Raw genomic sequence first — 20,087 nt, 5'->3', positions numbered from 1 at the left:
TCATTGCTTGTGGACAGTGGTCACAAATTTTATCTCATTGATTTCTCTTTCTACAGAATAAAATCAGAGGCTTAGTATAGTTCAATTAAAAACTTAAAATACTAAATATATAGGTAAGCTACATTGTCACGCTACGTGGAAGACAAAAATATTAGAAATAAATAAGACTACAGAATGCAAGAAATTCACTTAGGAAATTTACTTAGGAAAAAAAGATACCTCAAAATATATTTACAGGGTCCATGTAAGGATATATTTAATTGAACAATAACCTCTGGCCTATTGCGACCCTTTTCAAAATTATCATTGAATTTAAAACTTCATTCTAAAAATATATAAGGTACTGGGCATTGTGTTGATGGGATAGTGAAATTACAATGGTGAAGAAGTAGTCATGGTTCCTACCTTCATATGTTAAACTCACAATTATATCATATCAGTTGTAATATGAGCTATGAATAAGTATAGGTTGCTATAAAAGTGATTAACACCGGTGCCCAAAATAATCTGGTGCCCCTGATATTAATCACTCTCCTGGCATCTCTGCTTATTACATATTTCTATTATGCTTTAAGAAGATTTAGTAAAAGTTCCATTCTTGGATATGATGTAGAAGATCTAGAATGACTGTCACTAACTTCAAAAGCACAAGAAAGCTAGAACTAAGCTAAAAGTTGTATTTTCCTTTAATGTTAATGAAGTATAATGAACACAAAAAAAATGTATAACTGAATTAAATTGCACACTGGGATAAAGCCCGTGAAAGATGATCAAAGAGTAGCAGCTACTTTCACATCTAAGATCAATTGCCTAATCTGGGTACACATAGATGAGGGGGTGAAACAGTCATAGGCTGAGAGACTTTGGTGGGATGAAAAAAAATCATCCAACCTTTTAACAGTGTGGGCTGCTATTACAGCTTGGAATCTTGGAAGAGCCTCCAAACAAAAATAAATATACTGACCAACAACTCTTCCCTCTAAGAATTCTGTTCCATAAGAAATGGTGGGGGTAGTATAGAAATCAGAGACAAATCTTGCAAATTTTGCAAGGGATTTAGATTCCAAGGCTCTAATCAAATTCAACCCAAAGGAGAGTAAAAACTAACTAAAGCTGAAACCCAGCCTAACTCAAATCCTCTTAAAATTAGAGATAAGGCCCTGGATAGAAGCTTTGGAATTTCAGTCTTAAAGAAAAGAGACTTCTAGAATAGCATTTGTAGAATTGAAATCAGAAGTAATTTGAAAAATAAAAACTGAGACATTCAGTTCACTCAAGTAGCAATGAAATCTGAATGATATATCAAGCAGCTGGGAGTTGCAGAAGAAGAAGAAATGAGAAAAGAAGACATATTTAAGGATAAATTGGCAATATAGTCTCCAAACCTAATAAAAGATCTCAACTTAAGATCTCAGAAGTTTAGCAAAACCCCAACAGAATTAATGCAAAAAAAACCTCACAGGAAAATCACAAATTGCAAAATGCAAAGATAAAGAGAAGACCTTAAAGGCAACCAGAGGAAAAAGACAATTCATTTAGGGGAACAACAATAAGAATAATGACTTATTTCTCTTCAGAAATAATGAAAGCAAACAGAGGAATAACATCTTTAAAGTGTGGGGAAAGGAGGACTGTCAGCATAGAATTCTACATCTTAAAAAACATATTTTTGAAAACAGATGAAAAAAAATTTTTTAGGCAAACAAAAGCTAAGAAAATCTAAAACCAGCAGATATACACTGAAAGAATAGCTAAAAGAAATTCTTCACACTGAAGGAAAATGATACCAAAGGGTAACACAGATCTGTAAGAAAGAATAAGAAGGCCTGGAAATAGCAAATATGTGGATAAATATAATGAACTACTTTTCTTTCTTGAATTTTAAAATACTATTAAATATTCAAAGCACAAACAATAACATAGTGGGTTGGCCAAAAGGTTGATTCAGGTTTTTCTGTAACATCTTATGGGAAAATCCGAATGAACTTTTTGGCCAAGCCAATATTTTAGTGTTTAAAAACAAGTGTATAAGTAAAACATATACCAAAAATATCAAGAAAGCAAATGGAAAGATAAACTACACTATACTGCTCTAAGAGTCTTCAATTACATGTAAAGTGATATATCATTATTCAAGGTAAACTGTGATAAGTTAAGGATGCACACTGTCATCCCCAGAGCAAACACACAAAGAAATAATAAATAAAACTAAAAGTTATAGTCCAGTAAGCCAATAGGAAACTAAATCATAATACTAAAAAAAACTTAATAGAGAAGACAGAAGGAAAACAGGAAAAAAGGAGGGAAAAAAATGAATGGAACAAATAGAAGAACAATAGCAAGATGAAAGGCTTAAATCCAACTAAATCACTAAATAGATTAATATAATGGAAAAAAAACTCCAATTAGGCAGAATGAATAAAAAATCAATACCCAATTACTCACTGATACAAAATGACACATTTTAAATACAAAGACACATGGCCAGATCTTATTGTTATGATGTCACTCAGCACAAAAAAGAACTGAGCTCCTCAAAAAAATTAGTGATATCATGGTTAAGTCAGGAAATGTCGGTAAAGTAACAAAAGTATATCAAGGCACAGGAGCCAACTTGAAGTGGCTCACACTAGCTACATCTGGGATAATCTAAGTATCAAAATGAATAAGGTCATTAAAGGAATAATCCAACTGAATGAAGTAATAATTCATAAGTCTGATATGATAATAGGAGATGATAGGTAGGTAGGTAGATAGAGAGATGATGAGGAAGGCCTCAATACACAATGCCAAGTAATACATATAAAGGAATAAAAAAATTATAAATTAGTCATACATTAATGATTATCAGAGGAAAAAACTGATTTCAGGCAAGAATCACTAATGAATACTATAATGGGGAAAGAAATGAGGGACATATAATAACTAGCAAAATAAATACATGGTTTCAAAGTATTTAAACACAAACATTACTTATTACAAAAGAAAAAATAACTATATAAAGAAAACAGACAACATCTTTAGTAGTTAATCAAAATTAATATAAACCAGTCAGACAAATAAATGCACTGCACATACTATATTAAAAAAATTAATAAAAACCATAAGGGACTAAAATACTAAACACACACACACAAACACACACACACATACACAGATATGTACAGAGAAACAAACAAGGAGGGAGGGAGGAAATCATAAAGCAAATATGGGAAAATGTCAAAAACTGAAGAATTTCAGGAAAAAGCTTTCAATTCATCACAACATTTTCAAAATTCTTCCTTAATGTTGAAATTATTTGAAAATAACAAATAATTGTTATTTTATTATATTTTTACATATTTTTGTTATACTTATTTATTTATTATTATGTATTATTCTTGTTAAAAAAAGAGAAGTTTAAAAGCAATAGAATAGACAAATGCATACCATAAAAGAAATAGTTATATTAATATTAGGCAAAGAAGACATTAAGACTACTTTAACTTTTAACAGATAAAGAGAGACACTCCATAAAACTAAAAGGATGAATACAAGAAGATATAACAATCCAGACTGTATATAAAATTGAAAAGATATATTCAAAATAAATGAAGCAAAATTTGAGAGATTTCAAAAGAGAAACAGACAAAGCTACAATCATACATGGATAGTTTAACACTCTACAGTAATTGCCAGAAAAAGTAGGCCTAAAAAGGGAAGCATACAGAAAATTTGTACAATACTATTAACAAACAATCTAATTGTCAGAGAATACAACACTCAACAACTACAGAACACACATTCTATTCAAGTGTACATGGAACACTGTTGTAGCTGGATTTAAATTTACCATCTTGCTAGTTGATTTCTTTTTGTCCCACCTGTTCTATATCCCATTTAACTCTTGTTGCCTGTTTTTAGATTGAGTGTTCTTTTCATGATTCCTTTTTATTCTCATTATTGGCTTATACTTTCACCTATGTCATGTTTTTGACCATTTGTTCAGTGATTGCTCTAGGTCATACTATATATATAGGGAGAATATAACAATATATTTTCAAATAATATACTACTTCATATATAATGTAAAAACCTTAAAGAGTAAATCAAATTTCCTCTCTCATATCCTTTGCCCTATTGCTATCATACATTTACTTTTATATTTACTTTTCCTTAACTAGACAGTTAGTATTTTTCCTTTACAGAAGTAATTTTCTTTAAGAACAATTAAAAATAGAGAAGTAACATTAGAAATGGCAGAACACAAGCCTCCTAGATAGCTTCCTCCACAGGAGGGCAGACAGCAGTATCAAGCAGTATCAGCAGTATTTTGTCTTGTGAAACTGAAAACCACAGCCACAGAAAGATAGAGAAAATGAAAAAGCAGAGGACTTTGTACCAGATGAAGGGACAGCATAAAACCCCAGAAAAACAACTACATGAAGAGGAGGTAGGCACCCTTCCAGAAAAAGAATTCAGAATAATGATGGTGAAGATGATCCAGGACTTTGAAAAAAGACTGGATGCAAAGATCGAAAAGTTTACCAAAGACCTAGAAGAATTAAAGAGCAAACAAACAGAGATATGCAACACAATAACTGAAATGAAAAATACAGTAGAAGGAATCAACAGCAGATTAACTGAGGCAGAAGGGCGAATAAGTGACCTGGAAGACAGAATGGTGATAATCACTGATGCAGAAAAGAATAAAGAAAAAAGAATGAAAAGAACTGAAGACAGCCTAAGAGACCTCTGGGACAATGTTAAACTCACCAACATTCGCATTATAGGGGTCCCAGAAGGAGAAGAGAGAGAGAAAGGACCCGAGAAAATATTGGAAGAGATTCTAGTTGAAAACGTCCCTAACATGGGAAAGGAAATAGCGCCCCAAGTCCAGGAAGCACAGAGAGTCCTAGGCAGGATAAACCCAAGGAGAAACACACCAAGACATATAGTAGTCCAACTGACAAAAATTAAAGACAGAGAAATGTTATTAAAAGCAACAAGGGAAAAACAACAAATAACATACAAAGGAATTCCCATAAGGGTAACAGCTGATTTCTCAGCAGAAACTCTGAAAGCCAGAAGGGAGTGGCATCATATATTTCAAGTGATGAAAGGGAAGAACCTACAACCAAGATACTCTACCCCACAAGGATCTCATTCAGATTCAATGGAGAAATCAAAAGCTTTACAGACAAGCAACAGCTAAGACAATTCAGCACCACCAAATCAGCCCTACAACAAATGCTCAAGGAACTTCTCTAAGTGGGAAACGTAAGAGAAGATAAGGACATACAAAAACAAAACAATTAAGAAAATGGTAATAGGAACATACATATCAATAACTACCTTGAATGTAAATGGACTAAATGCACCAACCAAAAGACACAGACTGGCTGAATGCATACAAAAACAAGACCCATATACATGCTGTCTACAAGAGACCCACTTCAGACCTAGGGACACATACAGCCTGAAAGTGAGGGGATGGAAAAAGATATTCCATGCAAATGGAAATCAAAAGAAAGCTGGAGTAGCAATAGTCACATCAGATAAAATAGACTTTAAAATAAAAAATGTTACAAGAGACAAGAAAGGATGTTACATAAAGATCAAGGGATCCATCCAAGAAGAGGAGATAACAATTATAAATATCTATGCACCCAATATGGGAGCACCTCAATACATAAGGCAAATGCTAACAACTATGAAAGAGAACATGCAAGGCAGAAATAGAGACACAGGTGTAGAGAACAAACACATGAACACCAAGTGGGGAAAGCAGGGAGGGTTGGGGGTGGAATGAATTGGGAGATTGGGATATCAAATTGTACACTCTAAATATATGCTGATATTGTCTGTTAACTGTATCTCAATAAAAGTTCTTAAAAAAAAATCAAAATTACTCAACTTCAAAAGAACCAGGAAAATGTTTAAAAAAAAAAGAAAAAAAGAAAAGATGGCAGAACAGGAAGTCCTGCACTTATATTCCCTCTCAGCAACAATAATTTAGCAGCCAAGCAGAGACAAAAGTACTTTTGTGCAGCTTTGGATTTAAGAAAAAAGACTATAAAACTCCAGTAGAGCCCAAGACCAAGAAGGGTTGCTTTCAGAAGGCAAGCCCAAACTCATTCAGGTGGCATACTTGCTAACCATAGTCCTAGCTACAGACCCAGGAACAGACCCTGACCCCTGACTGCCTATGGACATGGCCTATTTGGCCTTGCCATCATCATCATTTGCCAAAGGAGGCAGTAAGAGTCATGCCAACCTGTGCCTTAGGTAATAGGCCCACCAACCTCAGTTTCAGCTGTAAACACTGAATTGTTCCATGACCCAAAGCCAGCCCCTATTAGCTGCCATCCCTGCCTGCCTATGACTGGGCAGAGACATGCCAGTCCATGAATCTATGCAAGTTCTCCAAACTCAGTCTGACTGTTATATTTAAAAGTACTAAAAATAATAATACTAAATGTAATCTAAAAAATCCCTGTACCTTGGCCCCATATCCACATAGCCACAAGCCAGGAGTACTCCTGCCCACTCAGGGATCTGCCGGGCCACATACTCTTCCATTTACCTGGAGGTAGGGCCACCAACCTCAAATCTGACCACAGATGTTGAAGTGCCCCCATAACCTGGCTCCAGCCCCTTGTAGCCATGGATGGGAGGCAGTCCTGCCTGTCCAGGGACCCAACAGGAGACACGACCATATGCCCCTAGAGATAGGCCCACTGACCTCAGTCTCACTGTGGATTTTGAAGTAGTTCTGGAATCTGGCTCCAGCCACTCCCAACTATGGTCCAAGAGAAACCCTACTTGTCCAGGAACCCACCAGGAGGAATCCCCATTAGTGCCCACAGATGAATCCCACAGTGCAATTGCAGAGCCACAATCTGTCAGTCATCCTAATTGTGAACCTTAGGTAATCCTGTAATTCAGCTCCAGGCCCTTTCAGGCATGATACAGGAATAGTCCTGCCACCCAGGGACCTGGGGGAGACATATACCTCAATGCCTCTGAAGACAAGCACAAAGGCACAGCCACCACCACAAGCCTACATGGATTACAAATAATCAGACAAACCACCTGACACCACCAAAGAAAACAAATAATGTTCTGTAATGAATCCCAAAGAAATTAAGATTTACAAATTGCCTGACAAAGAATTTGAAACATCATCTTAAGCTAAATAATATGCAGGAGAACACAGACGGACAACAAAATGAAATCTGGAACAATGCACAAACAAAAGGAGAAGTTTAATAAAGGTATAGAAACCATAAAAAAGAACCAAACTGAAATCCTGGAGCTGAAGTATACAATGATAGAACTGAAAAATTCAACAGAGAGCTTCAATAGTAGACTAAGTCATGCAGAAGAAAGAATCAGGGAATTAGAAGACAGGCCATTTGAAATCAGAAAGAGAAACAATGGAAAAAATAGAGTAAAGAAAGCATAAGAGACCTATTGAATACCATTAAAAAACAAAATACACACATTATGGGAATCTCAGAAAGAGAAGAAAGAAAAAGACAAAGATTACTTAAAAAAATAATAGCTGAAAATTTCCCACATTTTGGTAGGAATATGGACATACAGATACATAAAGCTTAAAGGTCCTCAAGCAAGATCAACTGAAGGAAGATTACAGCCAAACATATTATAATGAAATTATCAAAAGTCAAAGACAAAAAGAGAATATTGAAAGCAGCAACAGAAAAGCTGCAACACTGCAGCTAAGGAAGCATTGGGATGATATAATCAAAGAACACAAAGAAAAAAGTGGTCAAACAAAAATGGTATACCCATCAAAGCTGTCCTTAAGGAAAAAAAAAAAAAAGGAAAGGGAAATATTTTCCCAGACAAACAAAAGCTGAGGATTTTCATCACCACTACACCTACCTGATAAGAAATACTAAAGTAAGTTCTTCAATTTGAAACTTAAAAAGGCAAAGAAATAACATGAAAATGTATGAATGTATAAAACACACAGGCAAAAATAAATATACAAATTCAGAAGAGTATAATACTGTAATGGTGGTACATAAGTCAGTTTGAAATCTACTGTAAAAGTTGAGAATAAAATATTAAAAAATAATCACGTATAATAGTATGTTAATAGATACATAACACCAAAAAATGTACAGAATGATATCAATAGCACAAAATGTGTTGAGGGGGAGAAAAGGGGTATAGTTACTGGATTCAATTGAAGCTAAGTAGTTATCAGCTTAAAAGAGACTTTTAAGATGCTTTACGTAAATCTCACAGTAAAAACAAATAAAAAACTTCAAGAAGACAAACTAATGTTAAAGAAAAGAAATCAAAGCACAGTTCAAAAATCAACAAACCTAAAAGGAAGACAGCAAGAAAGGAACAAAGAAAATACAAAACAATGAGAAAACAATTAACAAAATGGCAATGATTTCTTCTTCTCTATCAATAATTACTTTCAATGTAGGTGGATTAGATTCTCCAACCTAAATACACATCATTGCTAATGGATAAAAAAACAGGATTCAATAATATGCTGCCTACAAAAGAGTTTCATTATCTTTAACAACACATATAGGCTGAAGTGAAGGGATAGAAAAAGATACTCCATGTGAATGATAACCAAAAGAGAGCAGGAATCACTACACTTATATGAAACAATATACACTTTCAGTCAAAATCGGTCACAAGAGACAAAGAAGGTCACTAAGTAATGATAAAGGGATTAATTAATCAATAGGATAGAAGAATTGTAAATATTTATGCACCCAACATTGGAGCACCTAGTATACAAAATAAATACTAAAAGAAGTCAAGGGAAAAATAAACAACATTTTATTAATGGTACAGGACTTCAATATTTTACTTTAATCAATAGATAGATAAGACAGAAAATTGGTAAGAAAGTAGTTGACACGAATGACACTAAAGACCAAATAGACTTTACAGACATACACAGAACATTTAAACCAACAGCAGCAGGACACATATTCTTCTAAAGCATAAAAGAAATATTCCCCAGGATACATTATACATTGGACAACAAAACAAGTTTTAACAAATTTAAGAAAACTGAAATCTTATCAAGTCTCTTTTCCAACCACAATGGTATGAAATGAGAAATAAATAATGAAAGGAAAATTGTAAAGTTCACATTAAAATTAAAAAAAAAATTAAATCCTATTACCATCTTAATAGATGCAGAAAAAGTATTTGACAAAATTCAACAGCCTTGCATGGTAAAAACTCTCAGAACATTAGATAAAGAAGAACATACCTCAGTGTGATAAAGGTCATATATGACAAGCTCACAGCTAACAACACAGTCAACAAAGAAAAGCTGAAAAATTTCCTTCTAAAATCAGAAAAAAGACAAAGGTGCCCACTCTCACCACTTCTATTCAGAAGTCCTAGCCAGAGTCATTAACCAGAATTCAGAAGTTCTAGCCAGAGCAATTAGACAAGAATAATAAATAAAAGGTATGCAATTGAGAGAGAGAAAAAGTTAAGTGGTCTCTGTTTCCAGATAACATTATCTTGTATATAGAAAACCTTAAAGACACCACCAAAACAATATAGGAAATAATAAACAAGTTTGGTAATGATGAATGATACAAAATCAATTTACAAAAGTCTGTTGAGATTTTACTCACTAATAAGAAACTCTCCAAAAAAGAAATTAAGAAAACAATATAATTTAGAAATGTATTGGAGTATAGTTGATTTACAATGTTGTGTTAGTTACAGGTGCACAGCCAAGTGATTTAGTTATATATATACATATGTTTATTCTTTTCCAGATTCTTTTACCTTATAAGTTATTACAGAGTATTGAGTAGAGCTCCCTGTGCTATACAGTCGGTCCCTATTGATTATGGTTTCCTTTGCTATACAAAACCTTCTAAATTTAATTAGATCCCATTCGTTTACTTTTGTTCTTATTTTCATGACTCTAGGAGGTGGATCCAAAAGATATGTCAAAGAGTGTTCTGCCTATGTTTTCCTCTAAGGCTTTTATAGTATCCAGTCTAACATTTAGGTCTTTAATCCACTTTGTTTATTCTTGTGTTAAAGAATATTTTAATTTCTTTTTTTTTTTTTACATGCAGCTGTCCAGTTTTCCCAGCACCACTTATTGAAGAGATTGTCTTTCCTCCATTGTATAGTCTTGCCTCTTCTGTCATAGATTAATTGGCCACAGGTGCATAGGTTTATTTCTGGGCTTCCTATCCTGTTCCACTGATCTATAAGTCTGTCTTTGTGCCAGTACCATACTGATTCCCTTACTGTAGCTTTATAATATAGTCTGAAGTCAGGGAGTCTCATTCCTCCAGCTCCATTTTTCTTTCTCAAGATATTGCTTTGGCTATTTGGGGTCTTTTGTATTTCCATACAAATTTTAAGATTTATTGTTCTAGATCTGCAAAAAATGCCATTGGTAATTTGATAGGGACTGCATTGAATATGTAGAATACCTTGGGTAGTATGGTCATTTGGATAATATTGATTCTTCCAGTCCAAGAACATGGTATATCTTTCCAGCTGTTTGTGTCATCTACTATTTCTTTCATCAGCATATTATAGTTTTTGGAACACAGGTCTTTTGCCTCCTTAGGTAGGTTTAATCCTAGGTTTTTATTCTTTCTGATGTGATGGTAAATGACACTGTTTCCTTAATTTCGCTGATATTTCATTGTTAATGTATAGAAATTCAGCAGATTTCTGTGCATTAATTTTGTATCCTGCAACTTTACCAAATTCATTGATGAGCTCTAGTGGTTTTCTGGTAGCATCTTCAGGATTTTCTATGTATAGTATTATGTCATCTGCAAATAGTGACAGTTTTACTTCTTTTCCAATTTGGATTTTTAAATTTCTTTTTCTTCTCTGATTGCTGTGGCTAAGACTTCCAAAACTAAGTTGAATAAAAGGGGTGAGGGTGGGCATCCTTGTCTTGTTCCTGATCTTAGGAGAAATGCTTTTGGTTTTTCACCATTGAGTATGATGTTAGCTGTGGGTTTGTTATATATGGCCTTTATTATGTTGAGGTAGGTTCCCTGTATGTCCACTTTCTGGAGAGTTTTTATCATAAATAGGTGTTGAACTTTGTTAAAAGGTTTTTCTGCATCTACTGAGATGATCATGTGGTTTTTATTCGTCAATTTGTTAATGTGTTGTATCACACTGATTGATTTGTGGATATTAAGAAATTCTTGCATCCTTGGGATAAATCCCACTTGATCATGGCATATGATCCTTTTAATGCATTGTTGCATTTGGATTCCTATTGTATCTTGTTGAAGATTTTTCCATCTATGTTCATCAATGATATTGACCTGTAAATTTCTGTTGGTTTTTTTTTTTTTTAATTATTATTATTTTGGTGTTATCTTTGTCTGGTTTTGGTATCAGGGTGATGGTGGCCTCATAATATGAGCTTCAAAGTGTTCCTTGCTCTGCAATCTTCTAAAATAGTTTCAGAAGGATAGGTGTTAACTCTTCTCTAAATGTTAGGTAGAATTCTCTTGTGAAGCCATCTGGTCCTGGACTTTTGTTTGTCAGGAGTCCTTTAATCACAATTTCAATTTCAGTGCTTGATTGATCCGTTCATATTTTCTATTTCTTCATGGTTCAATTTTGGGAGATTGTACCTTTCTACGTACTTGTCCATTTTTTCTAAGTTGTCCGTTTTGTTGGCATACAGTTGCTTGTAGTAGTCTCTTTTGATCCTTTGTCTTTCAGTGGTGTCAGCTGTAACTTCTTTTCCATTTCTAATTTTATTGATTTGAGCCCTCTCCGTATTTTTTCTGATGAGTCTGGCTAAAGGTTTATCAATTTTATTTATCTTTTCAAAGGACCAGCTTTTAGTTTCATTGATCTTTTTTATTGTTTCCTTCGTCTCTATTTCATTTATTTATGCTCTGATCTTTATGATTTCTTTCCTTCTACTAACTCTGAGTTTTGTTTGTTCTTCTTTCTCTAGTAGCTTTAGATTTAAGATCAGGTTGTTTATTTGTGATTTTTCTTGTTTCATGAGGTAAGATAGTATTGCTAAGAACTTCCCTCTTAGAACTGCTTTTGCTGCATCCCATAGGTTTTGAATTGTCACGTATTTATTTTCATTTGTCTCTAGGTATTTTTTTATTTCCTCTTTGATTTCTCCAGTGATCCATTGGTTACTTGGTAGCATACTGTTTATCCTTCATGTGTTTGTGTTTCTTACAATTTTTTTCTTGTAGTTGATTTCTAATCTCATAGAGTTGTAGTCAGAAAAGATGCTTGATATGATTTCAATTTTCTTAAATTTCACAAGGCTTGCTTTATGAACATGTGATCTATCCTGGATAATTTCCTATGTGTACTTAAAAAGAATGTGTATTCTGCTGCTTTCAGATGGAATGCTCTATAAATATCAATTAAGTCCATCTGGTCTAATGTGTCATTAAGTCCTGTGTGTCCTTGTTGATTTCCTCTCTGGATGATCTGTCCATTGATGTAAGTATGGTGTTAAAGTCTCCCACTATTATTGTGTTACTGTCAATTTCTCCTTTTATGGCTGTTAGCATTTGCCTCATATATTGATGTGCTCCTATATCTCTCTCCTTCTTTGGGCCACTAGTATAAGTAGTTGAACTGAATTTGGGTTCTATTGTTACTATGATTACCTTCAGTGCTTCACAGATTTCAAATTTTTCTAATGATAGTATGGGCCTATGTGTGACTGCTGGGGTCCCAGATGGTTTTTCAAAAAGTTTCTGCATCATCTACATTTTAAAGCTATACCTACATGCCTACAATACAGAATTGATCCCTCTCTCTCTACATGCTTGCCCATCACCTAGTGGTAGGTTGCTGCCACTTGTTATTCAGTTCTTACTGGACTAGTAGTGGAGATCAAAGGACTTACTCTGTTGCTCTGGCCAGCTTCAGTTTTAGATTGGTCATGTGTCCTGATGCTAAGGCATAGAGCTTGCTCAGCATCCTTGCTCTTCCTTTCAGTGGCAGCCAAACACTGCCTTGTATATGTGGTGGGTCTAGTGCAGGAGTTTTCTGCCCTCTTCCAGTACTGGAAGACTTCTAATGGTATTGGTATAAGATCCTGAGCCCAAGACTATTTTCTCTCCTTCTCCCAAGGGTTGAAAAAGGCTTTTTCTCTTTTATCCTGTCCACAGTAACAATTGGTCTTTACCTGTGTTCTGCAGAAAGACAGAGTTTGCTGTCCATTCTCCAGTGTCACAAAGTTTTTGGTCTATATGAGTGAAGGGTCCAAACTAGGGGGGTGGTGCTTCATGCCTTTTTCAAAGCAGTCGTGGATACCATCCTCCATGCCTGTAATATCATTGATGGCTTCCTCTGATCTCTTACCCAGCTCCCAATCTTATGAGCACTCAGTGGAGGTCCATGGAAAATGACAAATGAGTGAGTTAAATTCCTCATGGATCTTAGCTTCAACTAAGATGTTAGTAACACATTAAGTCTTTAGTTGATTTCTTCTTTCTCATCTGTGTGATAGGTATGCCTTTCTTCTTTGCTCTGCCACAAATGAGGGAATCTGGGAATCCTGTCACTTTCTCCTGAGAGGGGCTAGTCTCAACTTGGATTTCCAGGTATTGGGTCACTCCATAACTTCAGTTCTCTAATGGGTTCCAGAAAAGTTTTCATTTTGTAGTTTATCTATTCTGTTAGGGAGGAAGCAATACTCTTTCCAGCTTTCTATACTGTAGACAGAAGTATCTCATAGCAATTAGCTTTAAAAAAAAAAAAAAGCTGTCCATGTATTCACATGGAAGAAAGACTGAAAAAAAAGAAAGAAATTCTCATATAGAAAGGATGGTTATTAATGTGGTAGACTTTTGGGTCATTTACATTTTTCTTCTTTGTTCTATATCTCTCAAATTCTTTATAGAGATCTAATTTTATAACTTAAAAAAAGTTATATGTGTGTGCATATGCATGTGTGTATTCTACTTTTTTAAGCCAAGTGCAAATACTAGAATATTATTTTCCCATAGAAACACCATTTATTCGCTGTTTTTAAAAAGAACTTTCAAATAAAGTTTTGTGTCCTCAGAATTCATACAATTACATACATATTCAATATTTGTAATCCTTTTCAGTATCTTCTGGTCAATATGAAAGACAAAATTCTTGCTTTAAAAAAATGGAAGTTTGATTTAAGAGAATAATTATCCTTAAAGCTTCATAAAAACCTCAATACAGAAGTTATTCTTGTTTTGAGAGCTTTGTGTTTAAGAGAACTAATTGTTTTTATTCATATTATGTATTACATCTCATATTATAATCTCCCCACAATGACAGCTATGATTGTCAAGATGATCTCTGTCACTTCAGGTAAAAATGTAAATGCAGCCCAGGAAATAAGATAAATGGCAATCAAAGAGTAAAAGGCAGCTGTAAACCACCCCCACCCCATTGAATATTTATTTTAAATTGTCAGTGCTAAACACATCAAAGGAATTTTCAGGCAAAAACTTAATATAATTAAGCAATAAAAAGACTTCTGAGTAATTTACTCACATTATCCCTTTACCATACTGCCTTTCCTCCAAAAAAGGATAGAAAAAGTCGTTATGCAATGAACTTGTAATAATTTATACACAATAACGTACCAAAAAGTACCTTAAAAATGCTTCTCTTGTACTAAGTCATTTGATGATGGTCAAGATAAAAATGTTTTGGTTTATAATTTCCAAAGAATCCCATTTCCAAAAGAACATTTCTATGAAATTAATCTCATTTTCATAGAAAAAAACAAATTAATTATACAAATCCCATGTTTCATTTTTTTAGTTAGTAAGAATGGCTATCAAGCAAGTTACCCAAACTATTTTCCAACTGTTTATTTTCAGAGTTGCCTGGCATACCATACATTCCACTCTTTCTTTCTTCCTTTCTTCCTTCCTTTCTTTAAAATTTACTAAGCTGGGTGCAGAGAATATTGTGCTGAACAAAACTTAAAATGTTTCTACCCTTCAAGAGGCTTTTCCTTACATCCTCAATTTGTCTCAGACTTGGTTCCTATTTTGTTCCTGTATATTTCCATCATAGCACTTAACAATAATTGTACAGTTCCTCAATTAGAGTAGGTACTCTTTGAAGACATAGACCATATTTTCAGCATCTTAATGTCCTTACTACCAAGCACCATTTGACAAATAACAGATTACTCATAATGCATGATGAATAAAACAATAAATAAATAAACAAAAGAGTTTATAGTCTAGCACACAGAAACACAAAGATACAATAGAACAATAAAATCTAAGATGAGCTATAATGACATTATTGAGAAAGTACTGAAGTAGCACAAAGGAGTCAGCAGATCAACTCCATTAGGGGTGGAAGTGGTCAAAAAGCTTCACTCAGCACATGATATTTAAATTGAATCTTGAAGGATGGTTAGAAGTGAGCTTCAGAAGAGAAGAAATAATTTCAAGTAGAGAGAAAGTCATGAGCAAATTAAGAGATATAAAATAGCATGTTATGATCAGAAAATAGCAAATGGTTGGTATAACTGAAGCATGGGGTGACAGGGAAAATTACCCTGGGATACGAATCTGGAAAAGGTATACGGGAGGCTAGGTACACGGGAAGCTAGGTCAAGGAATGGCGAAGGAGGCAGATAGCCAAATATGTCAAACTAGAGTATGAATTTTACCCTGTATTCCGTGAAAAATCTCTGAAGAGGTGAGAATAAAGTTAAATGATAACATTTGATTTTAGAAAACTTACTCTAGGGGATATACAGAATAGAATAAGGAGAACAAAAGGACAGATGGTTGAGAAAGTAAAGTTAGAGGTAGAAGAACAATTAGGAGACTACTTAAATAGTCCAAGACAAATATGTCTACAAAATGAATTAAAGCAGCCATACTGGGAAGACAAAACTTTAAGGAAATAAAAAATTACTGAAAAAAAGAAATCAATGTAATTTTGTCCTTGGTTAGATTTAGTACAAATGACTACTGCCCTCATTTGTTAAATGGGAATAATTAGTGCTTACCTCAAAGAAATATTATAACTACCTGAGATAATGCATGTAAAATACTTCATAATATGACTGGCAAAGAATAAGGTTTATAAATATGGCAGTAATTATTTTGTTGATGTTGATGCTGATTGGATTTGAATCCTAGCTTGAATACTCACTCCCTGTGTGACTTTCATGAAGTTACTTAACCTCTCTTTGCCTCACATTTCTCCTCTGTAACAGTGGAGTATGCTTCTAGGACCTCATAGATAAGTATTATTTTGAGGTTTATAGATGTAACAATAAATTCATGAAGGGTTTATAAAAATTTAGACCAACGCCTGAAACTTTTCTTTTTAATGAAAAATAGTTATTAATAGAAAATAGGAGTTGAAAATGATTCTCAGATTTCCAATACGGGCAAACGGTGATATCATTCACTGAGAGGAGGAGGTTCCTTTAAAAAGCCAATCATGATAACTGTTTTCCCTCAAATTCTTTAAGATGAATTTGTTCTTTTCAGTGTTTTGCAAGCACACTATACATATTACAACACTCACTATGGTATATTTTAACTGTCTATTTTCATGTCTATTATTCCCAGTAAATACTGATAATATCTAAGGGCAAAAAATTGTGTATTTTAATTCTGCATTCCCAAAAAGCAGGATGCATCTGGTATATAAATAGGTTCAATATATGTTAGTGAAATAATTAAACTTAAAGGAGATGTGAATTCATTTAACAAGTCCAGAGAATATTTGGAAAGAACATTATTTCCAAAGGATTTTACATGCTACTTCCCTACTGGCCTTAAAATTTCATCAAATAGAAAGTAAAAACTAGCATATTATAGTACTCTTTTCTAGTGAATTCTCACTAGAAAGTGTTGAAATGCAAATCTGTAAAGAAATAGTAGAGAAAAAAGTAATATAAACAAAAGAAATTATTCAAGAGTTTCCAACTTTCCCTTTCACCATGACCATAAAAACATAGCAGTGCCATACTAGAAAGGGCTAATATTAAGACTTTCAAAGTCAGAGCTGAAGGGAACATCAAAAGTGTTCCAGAATATTTACATATATGGAGCCATAATCTCAGTATCTGTTGGATTTCCACTGCTTCATACTGTACCTTAGATGAAGATCTTCTGAAAACTTCAGGCAGGCATAGATAAATTCTTTAATTTGGTTGTAAACTTTTGGCACAAATTCAGAGAATGGAAACTTTTTTGGAAATGGTTGCTGTAAAAGCAAGAATTAATGAAAGTCAAGTCACAATCCAACATACACTGAAAATACTTATAAATTAATTAAAATGCAAAAGAAATTTTCTTCCATACTGTGAACTGCCTGCTTACCAACCTCAACTTAAAAAAAAAAAAACATATTTGTGAAAGTTTTCTGATACTAAAGAGAATAAGATTACAGTAAATAAACAATAATTCAAATGTCCTCCAAAACCTGATAAATTGTGATATATATTCAGCAATTAAAAGGAATGAACTATTGATACATGCAACAACTTAGATGAATCTCCAAAGCATTATGCTCAGTGAAAGAAGCCAGTCTCAAAAGGTTACGCACCATATGATTCCATTTATAAGGCATTCTAGAAAAGGCAAAAGTATATGGATAGCAACAAGATGGGTGGTTGCCAAAGGCTTGGGGTTAGGAGAGAAACTGATTAAGAAGGTGTAGCATGAGGGAAGTTTTTGGAATGATGGAACTGTTCTCTATCATTATTGTGGTAGTACATACATGAGTCAATGCACAGTCAAAACCAATACAATTATAGAGCATGGTAAATTCTACTGTATGTTTTGGGGATACAATGTCCTAAAAGTATAATAAAAGCAAATATTTCAAAGTGTAAGCCATAATGGAACACTGCCAGAAATCCCCCAATCACTTCAGAGGTGACAATACCCCAAAGCCATTTACTGATTCTCAAAACAGGAATGTCTGTTCTGCTAAGCCCCCAAATCATCCTTTGAAGGTGTTTTAGATTTCTAATCCATTGAGTTAGAAGTTATGCCTTTAATGAGACTGATTCAAAGAAATCTTTAAGAAGATGCCAAATCAAGAAGTTTATTTTAAAGTGTTCCTTACCTTTTCCAGCTCTGTATCTTGGAATGGGAATTGTCCTACCACCTTTTTATACATCTCTTCACTTGTTACTGGTATGGGACTGTAGTTGTCAGAATCAAGTATGTTTCTATAAGGAAAATAAAAGAAAAGAAGGGAGGGAGGGATAAAGGAAAGAAGGAAAGGAGGGTGAGTTAATCACTATAGTGATCACAAATAATTTTCAGGTGAACTCCAAGAGTTGTATATCCACAACAACCCAAAATAAACATTTCCCAGTCCCCAATCTATTCCTTTTAAAATACAGCTATTTGGTCTCAGGTAAGGATGTCTCAAAAAAAAGAGGGGGAGGAGGAGGAGGAGGGGGAGGAGGAAGAAGAGGAGAAGGAAGAAGAGGAAGAGGAAGAAGAGGAGGAGGAAGAGGAGGAAGAGGAAGAGGAAGAAGAAGAAGGAGAAGGAGAAGAAGAAGAGGAAGAGGAAGAAGAAAAGACAGAAGGAATATTACATTCTAAAGCAAATGGAACACAATTACAAACATGACCTATAGTATTCGAGATTTGCAGGTCAGACAGAAAATTTTAAGGCAACATGTTTAAGCCTTAAGGCAAGTGAGAAGTAAAAAATAAAAGAATGTGAGCTCTGGAGAAGGCAAAGAGGTTTTATTTGTTTTTTTAAAAAAAAAAACATTTTTGATTATGTTCTTTAATTCTGTACTAGATCTTCTATTCTAACTGTCAAAATTGGTAGATGAGGAAAAGCAAGTTCTATAATAAATCCAAGTTATGTTCATTTACTTCATCTACTGCTCTATATTAGGAATGACTTTTTTTTCTTCCATAGGTTCTGCCTCTTTAACTAGACTGGGGGTTCTCTACAAGCAGAGACCACACTACCAAAATCAAAAAAGAAATTTACTGAAGGCATCAAATCAGATGCTCTTAAAACCACAGGCATTCATGTTACTAATTTTCAAGAGATAATCCTCTCTAAATAAAATTGTACCATTAATAAACAGGGCTTTTAGAAATACAAATGTTTATATTAATATACAAATGAGTTGCACTACATGATTATCAGAGATACGTTCACAAAATGTGAAGAGTAAGATTAAAGGGACAATGTAATATCTTAAAGCCATAAGAACTTGAAAATAGAGTAAGCTGATCTGGGGAAGAGGTCTTACAATAAGCAGAAAGATCACTTTAAGTAAAGGAATAAAAGTTCAAAAGGAGAAGAAACTTGTGAGTTGACATGAGCTGTATGCCAGGAAAACAGTCCAAGGAAACTTTCATAAGTGGAGGTGTAATACAATAATTGTCTTACTGTTGTATGCATGTTGCAGTAACTATTTAAATAATATACTTCAAATATTGGATTGTGATAGGTCTCTTCTCTGGGTATGGAGAAGAAAAAAGATGAGGAATCACATGAGCAAGTCTTCAAAAAAGTTCCAAAAAAGCTAAATTATTTAAAAGGGCTCAACTTCCTTACAAGTGAGACAGACTAAGCACGATCCTCAAAGAGAATATCAAAACACAGATTAAGAAGACGCAAGGTGATGTGGTTGGTATAAACCAAGGTACACAACATTTATTCAAGGAAACAAAAAAGTCAAAATGGGATCTGCAGCCTCCTCACATAGTAGGTACTAATATACTGAGATTGGATATCTTGGGAACTTTATTTGGGACACCACTACAATTTACTTGAATTCTCAATCATAACCGGAATCAGAGCTAGAAAAAAATAAGCCACATATACTTGTTGCTTATTACATCTGAAAAACCTTATGTATAAAGACGATAAAGACGTGTGTACACACATGTGCGTGCACACACACACAGCTGTAATTTCTCACCTGAAAATACCTGACCACTTCTTTAACAAAGTTTCACTATATTGATCTCTGATTTCTAACAGCATGTCAAAAAGCTGATTTACAGGAAAACCATACACCTGAAACAAAACAAGAAAATAGCTTCATTTTATAAGGTGATTTTTTAAAGCAACATGAGAGAGATTAGGCA

General features: G+C 34.0%; 1 protein-coding gene across 13 annotated transcripts in view; it reads right to left on the bottom strand.

Moving 5' to 3' along the window:
- The window catches only part of EXOC6B (exocyst complex component 6B), a 648,544-nt gene that overhangs the window by 296,323 nt on the left and 332,134 nt on the right, over window positions 1-20,087 (bottom strand). For all 13 annotated transcript variants that reach the window (XR_009054872.1, XR_009054873.1, XM_057743615.1 and 10 more), the window contains 3 exons: window positions 19,919-20,016; window positions 18,085-18,190; window positions 17,108-17,217 (listed from right to left, as the gene is read on the bottom strand). Coding sequence is in view for 11 of the 13 variants with exons in the window: in XM_057743615.1 (XP_057599598.1) it covers window positions 17,108-17,217; window positions 18,085-18,190; window positions 19,919-20,016 (314 nt within the window). In the remaining 2 variants the exon portion in view is untranslated. The remainder of the gene's footprint in view (window positions 1-17,107; window positions 17,218-18,084; window positions 18,191-19,918; window positions 20,017-20,087) is intronic.

This window comes from Hippopotamus amphibius, chromosome 7 (genome assembly GCF_030028045.1).
Source record: "Hippopotamus amphibius kiboko isolate mHipAmp2 chromosome 7, mHipAmp2.hap2, whole genome shotgun sequence".
Classification (NCBI taxonomy): Eukaryota; Metazoa; Chordata; class Mammalia; order Artiodactyla; family Hippopotamidae; genus Hippopotamus; species Hippopotamus amphibius.
Note: the sequence above shows the minus strand (reverse complement) of the source record. Positions and strands in the feature narration are given on the sequence as shown.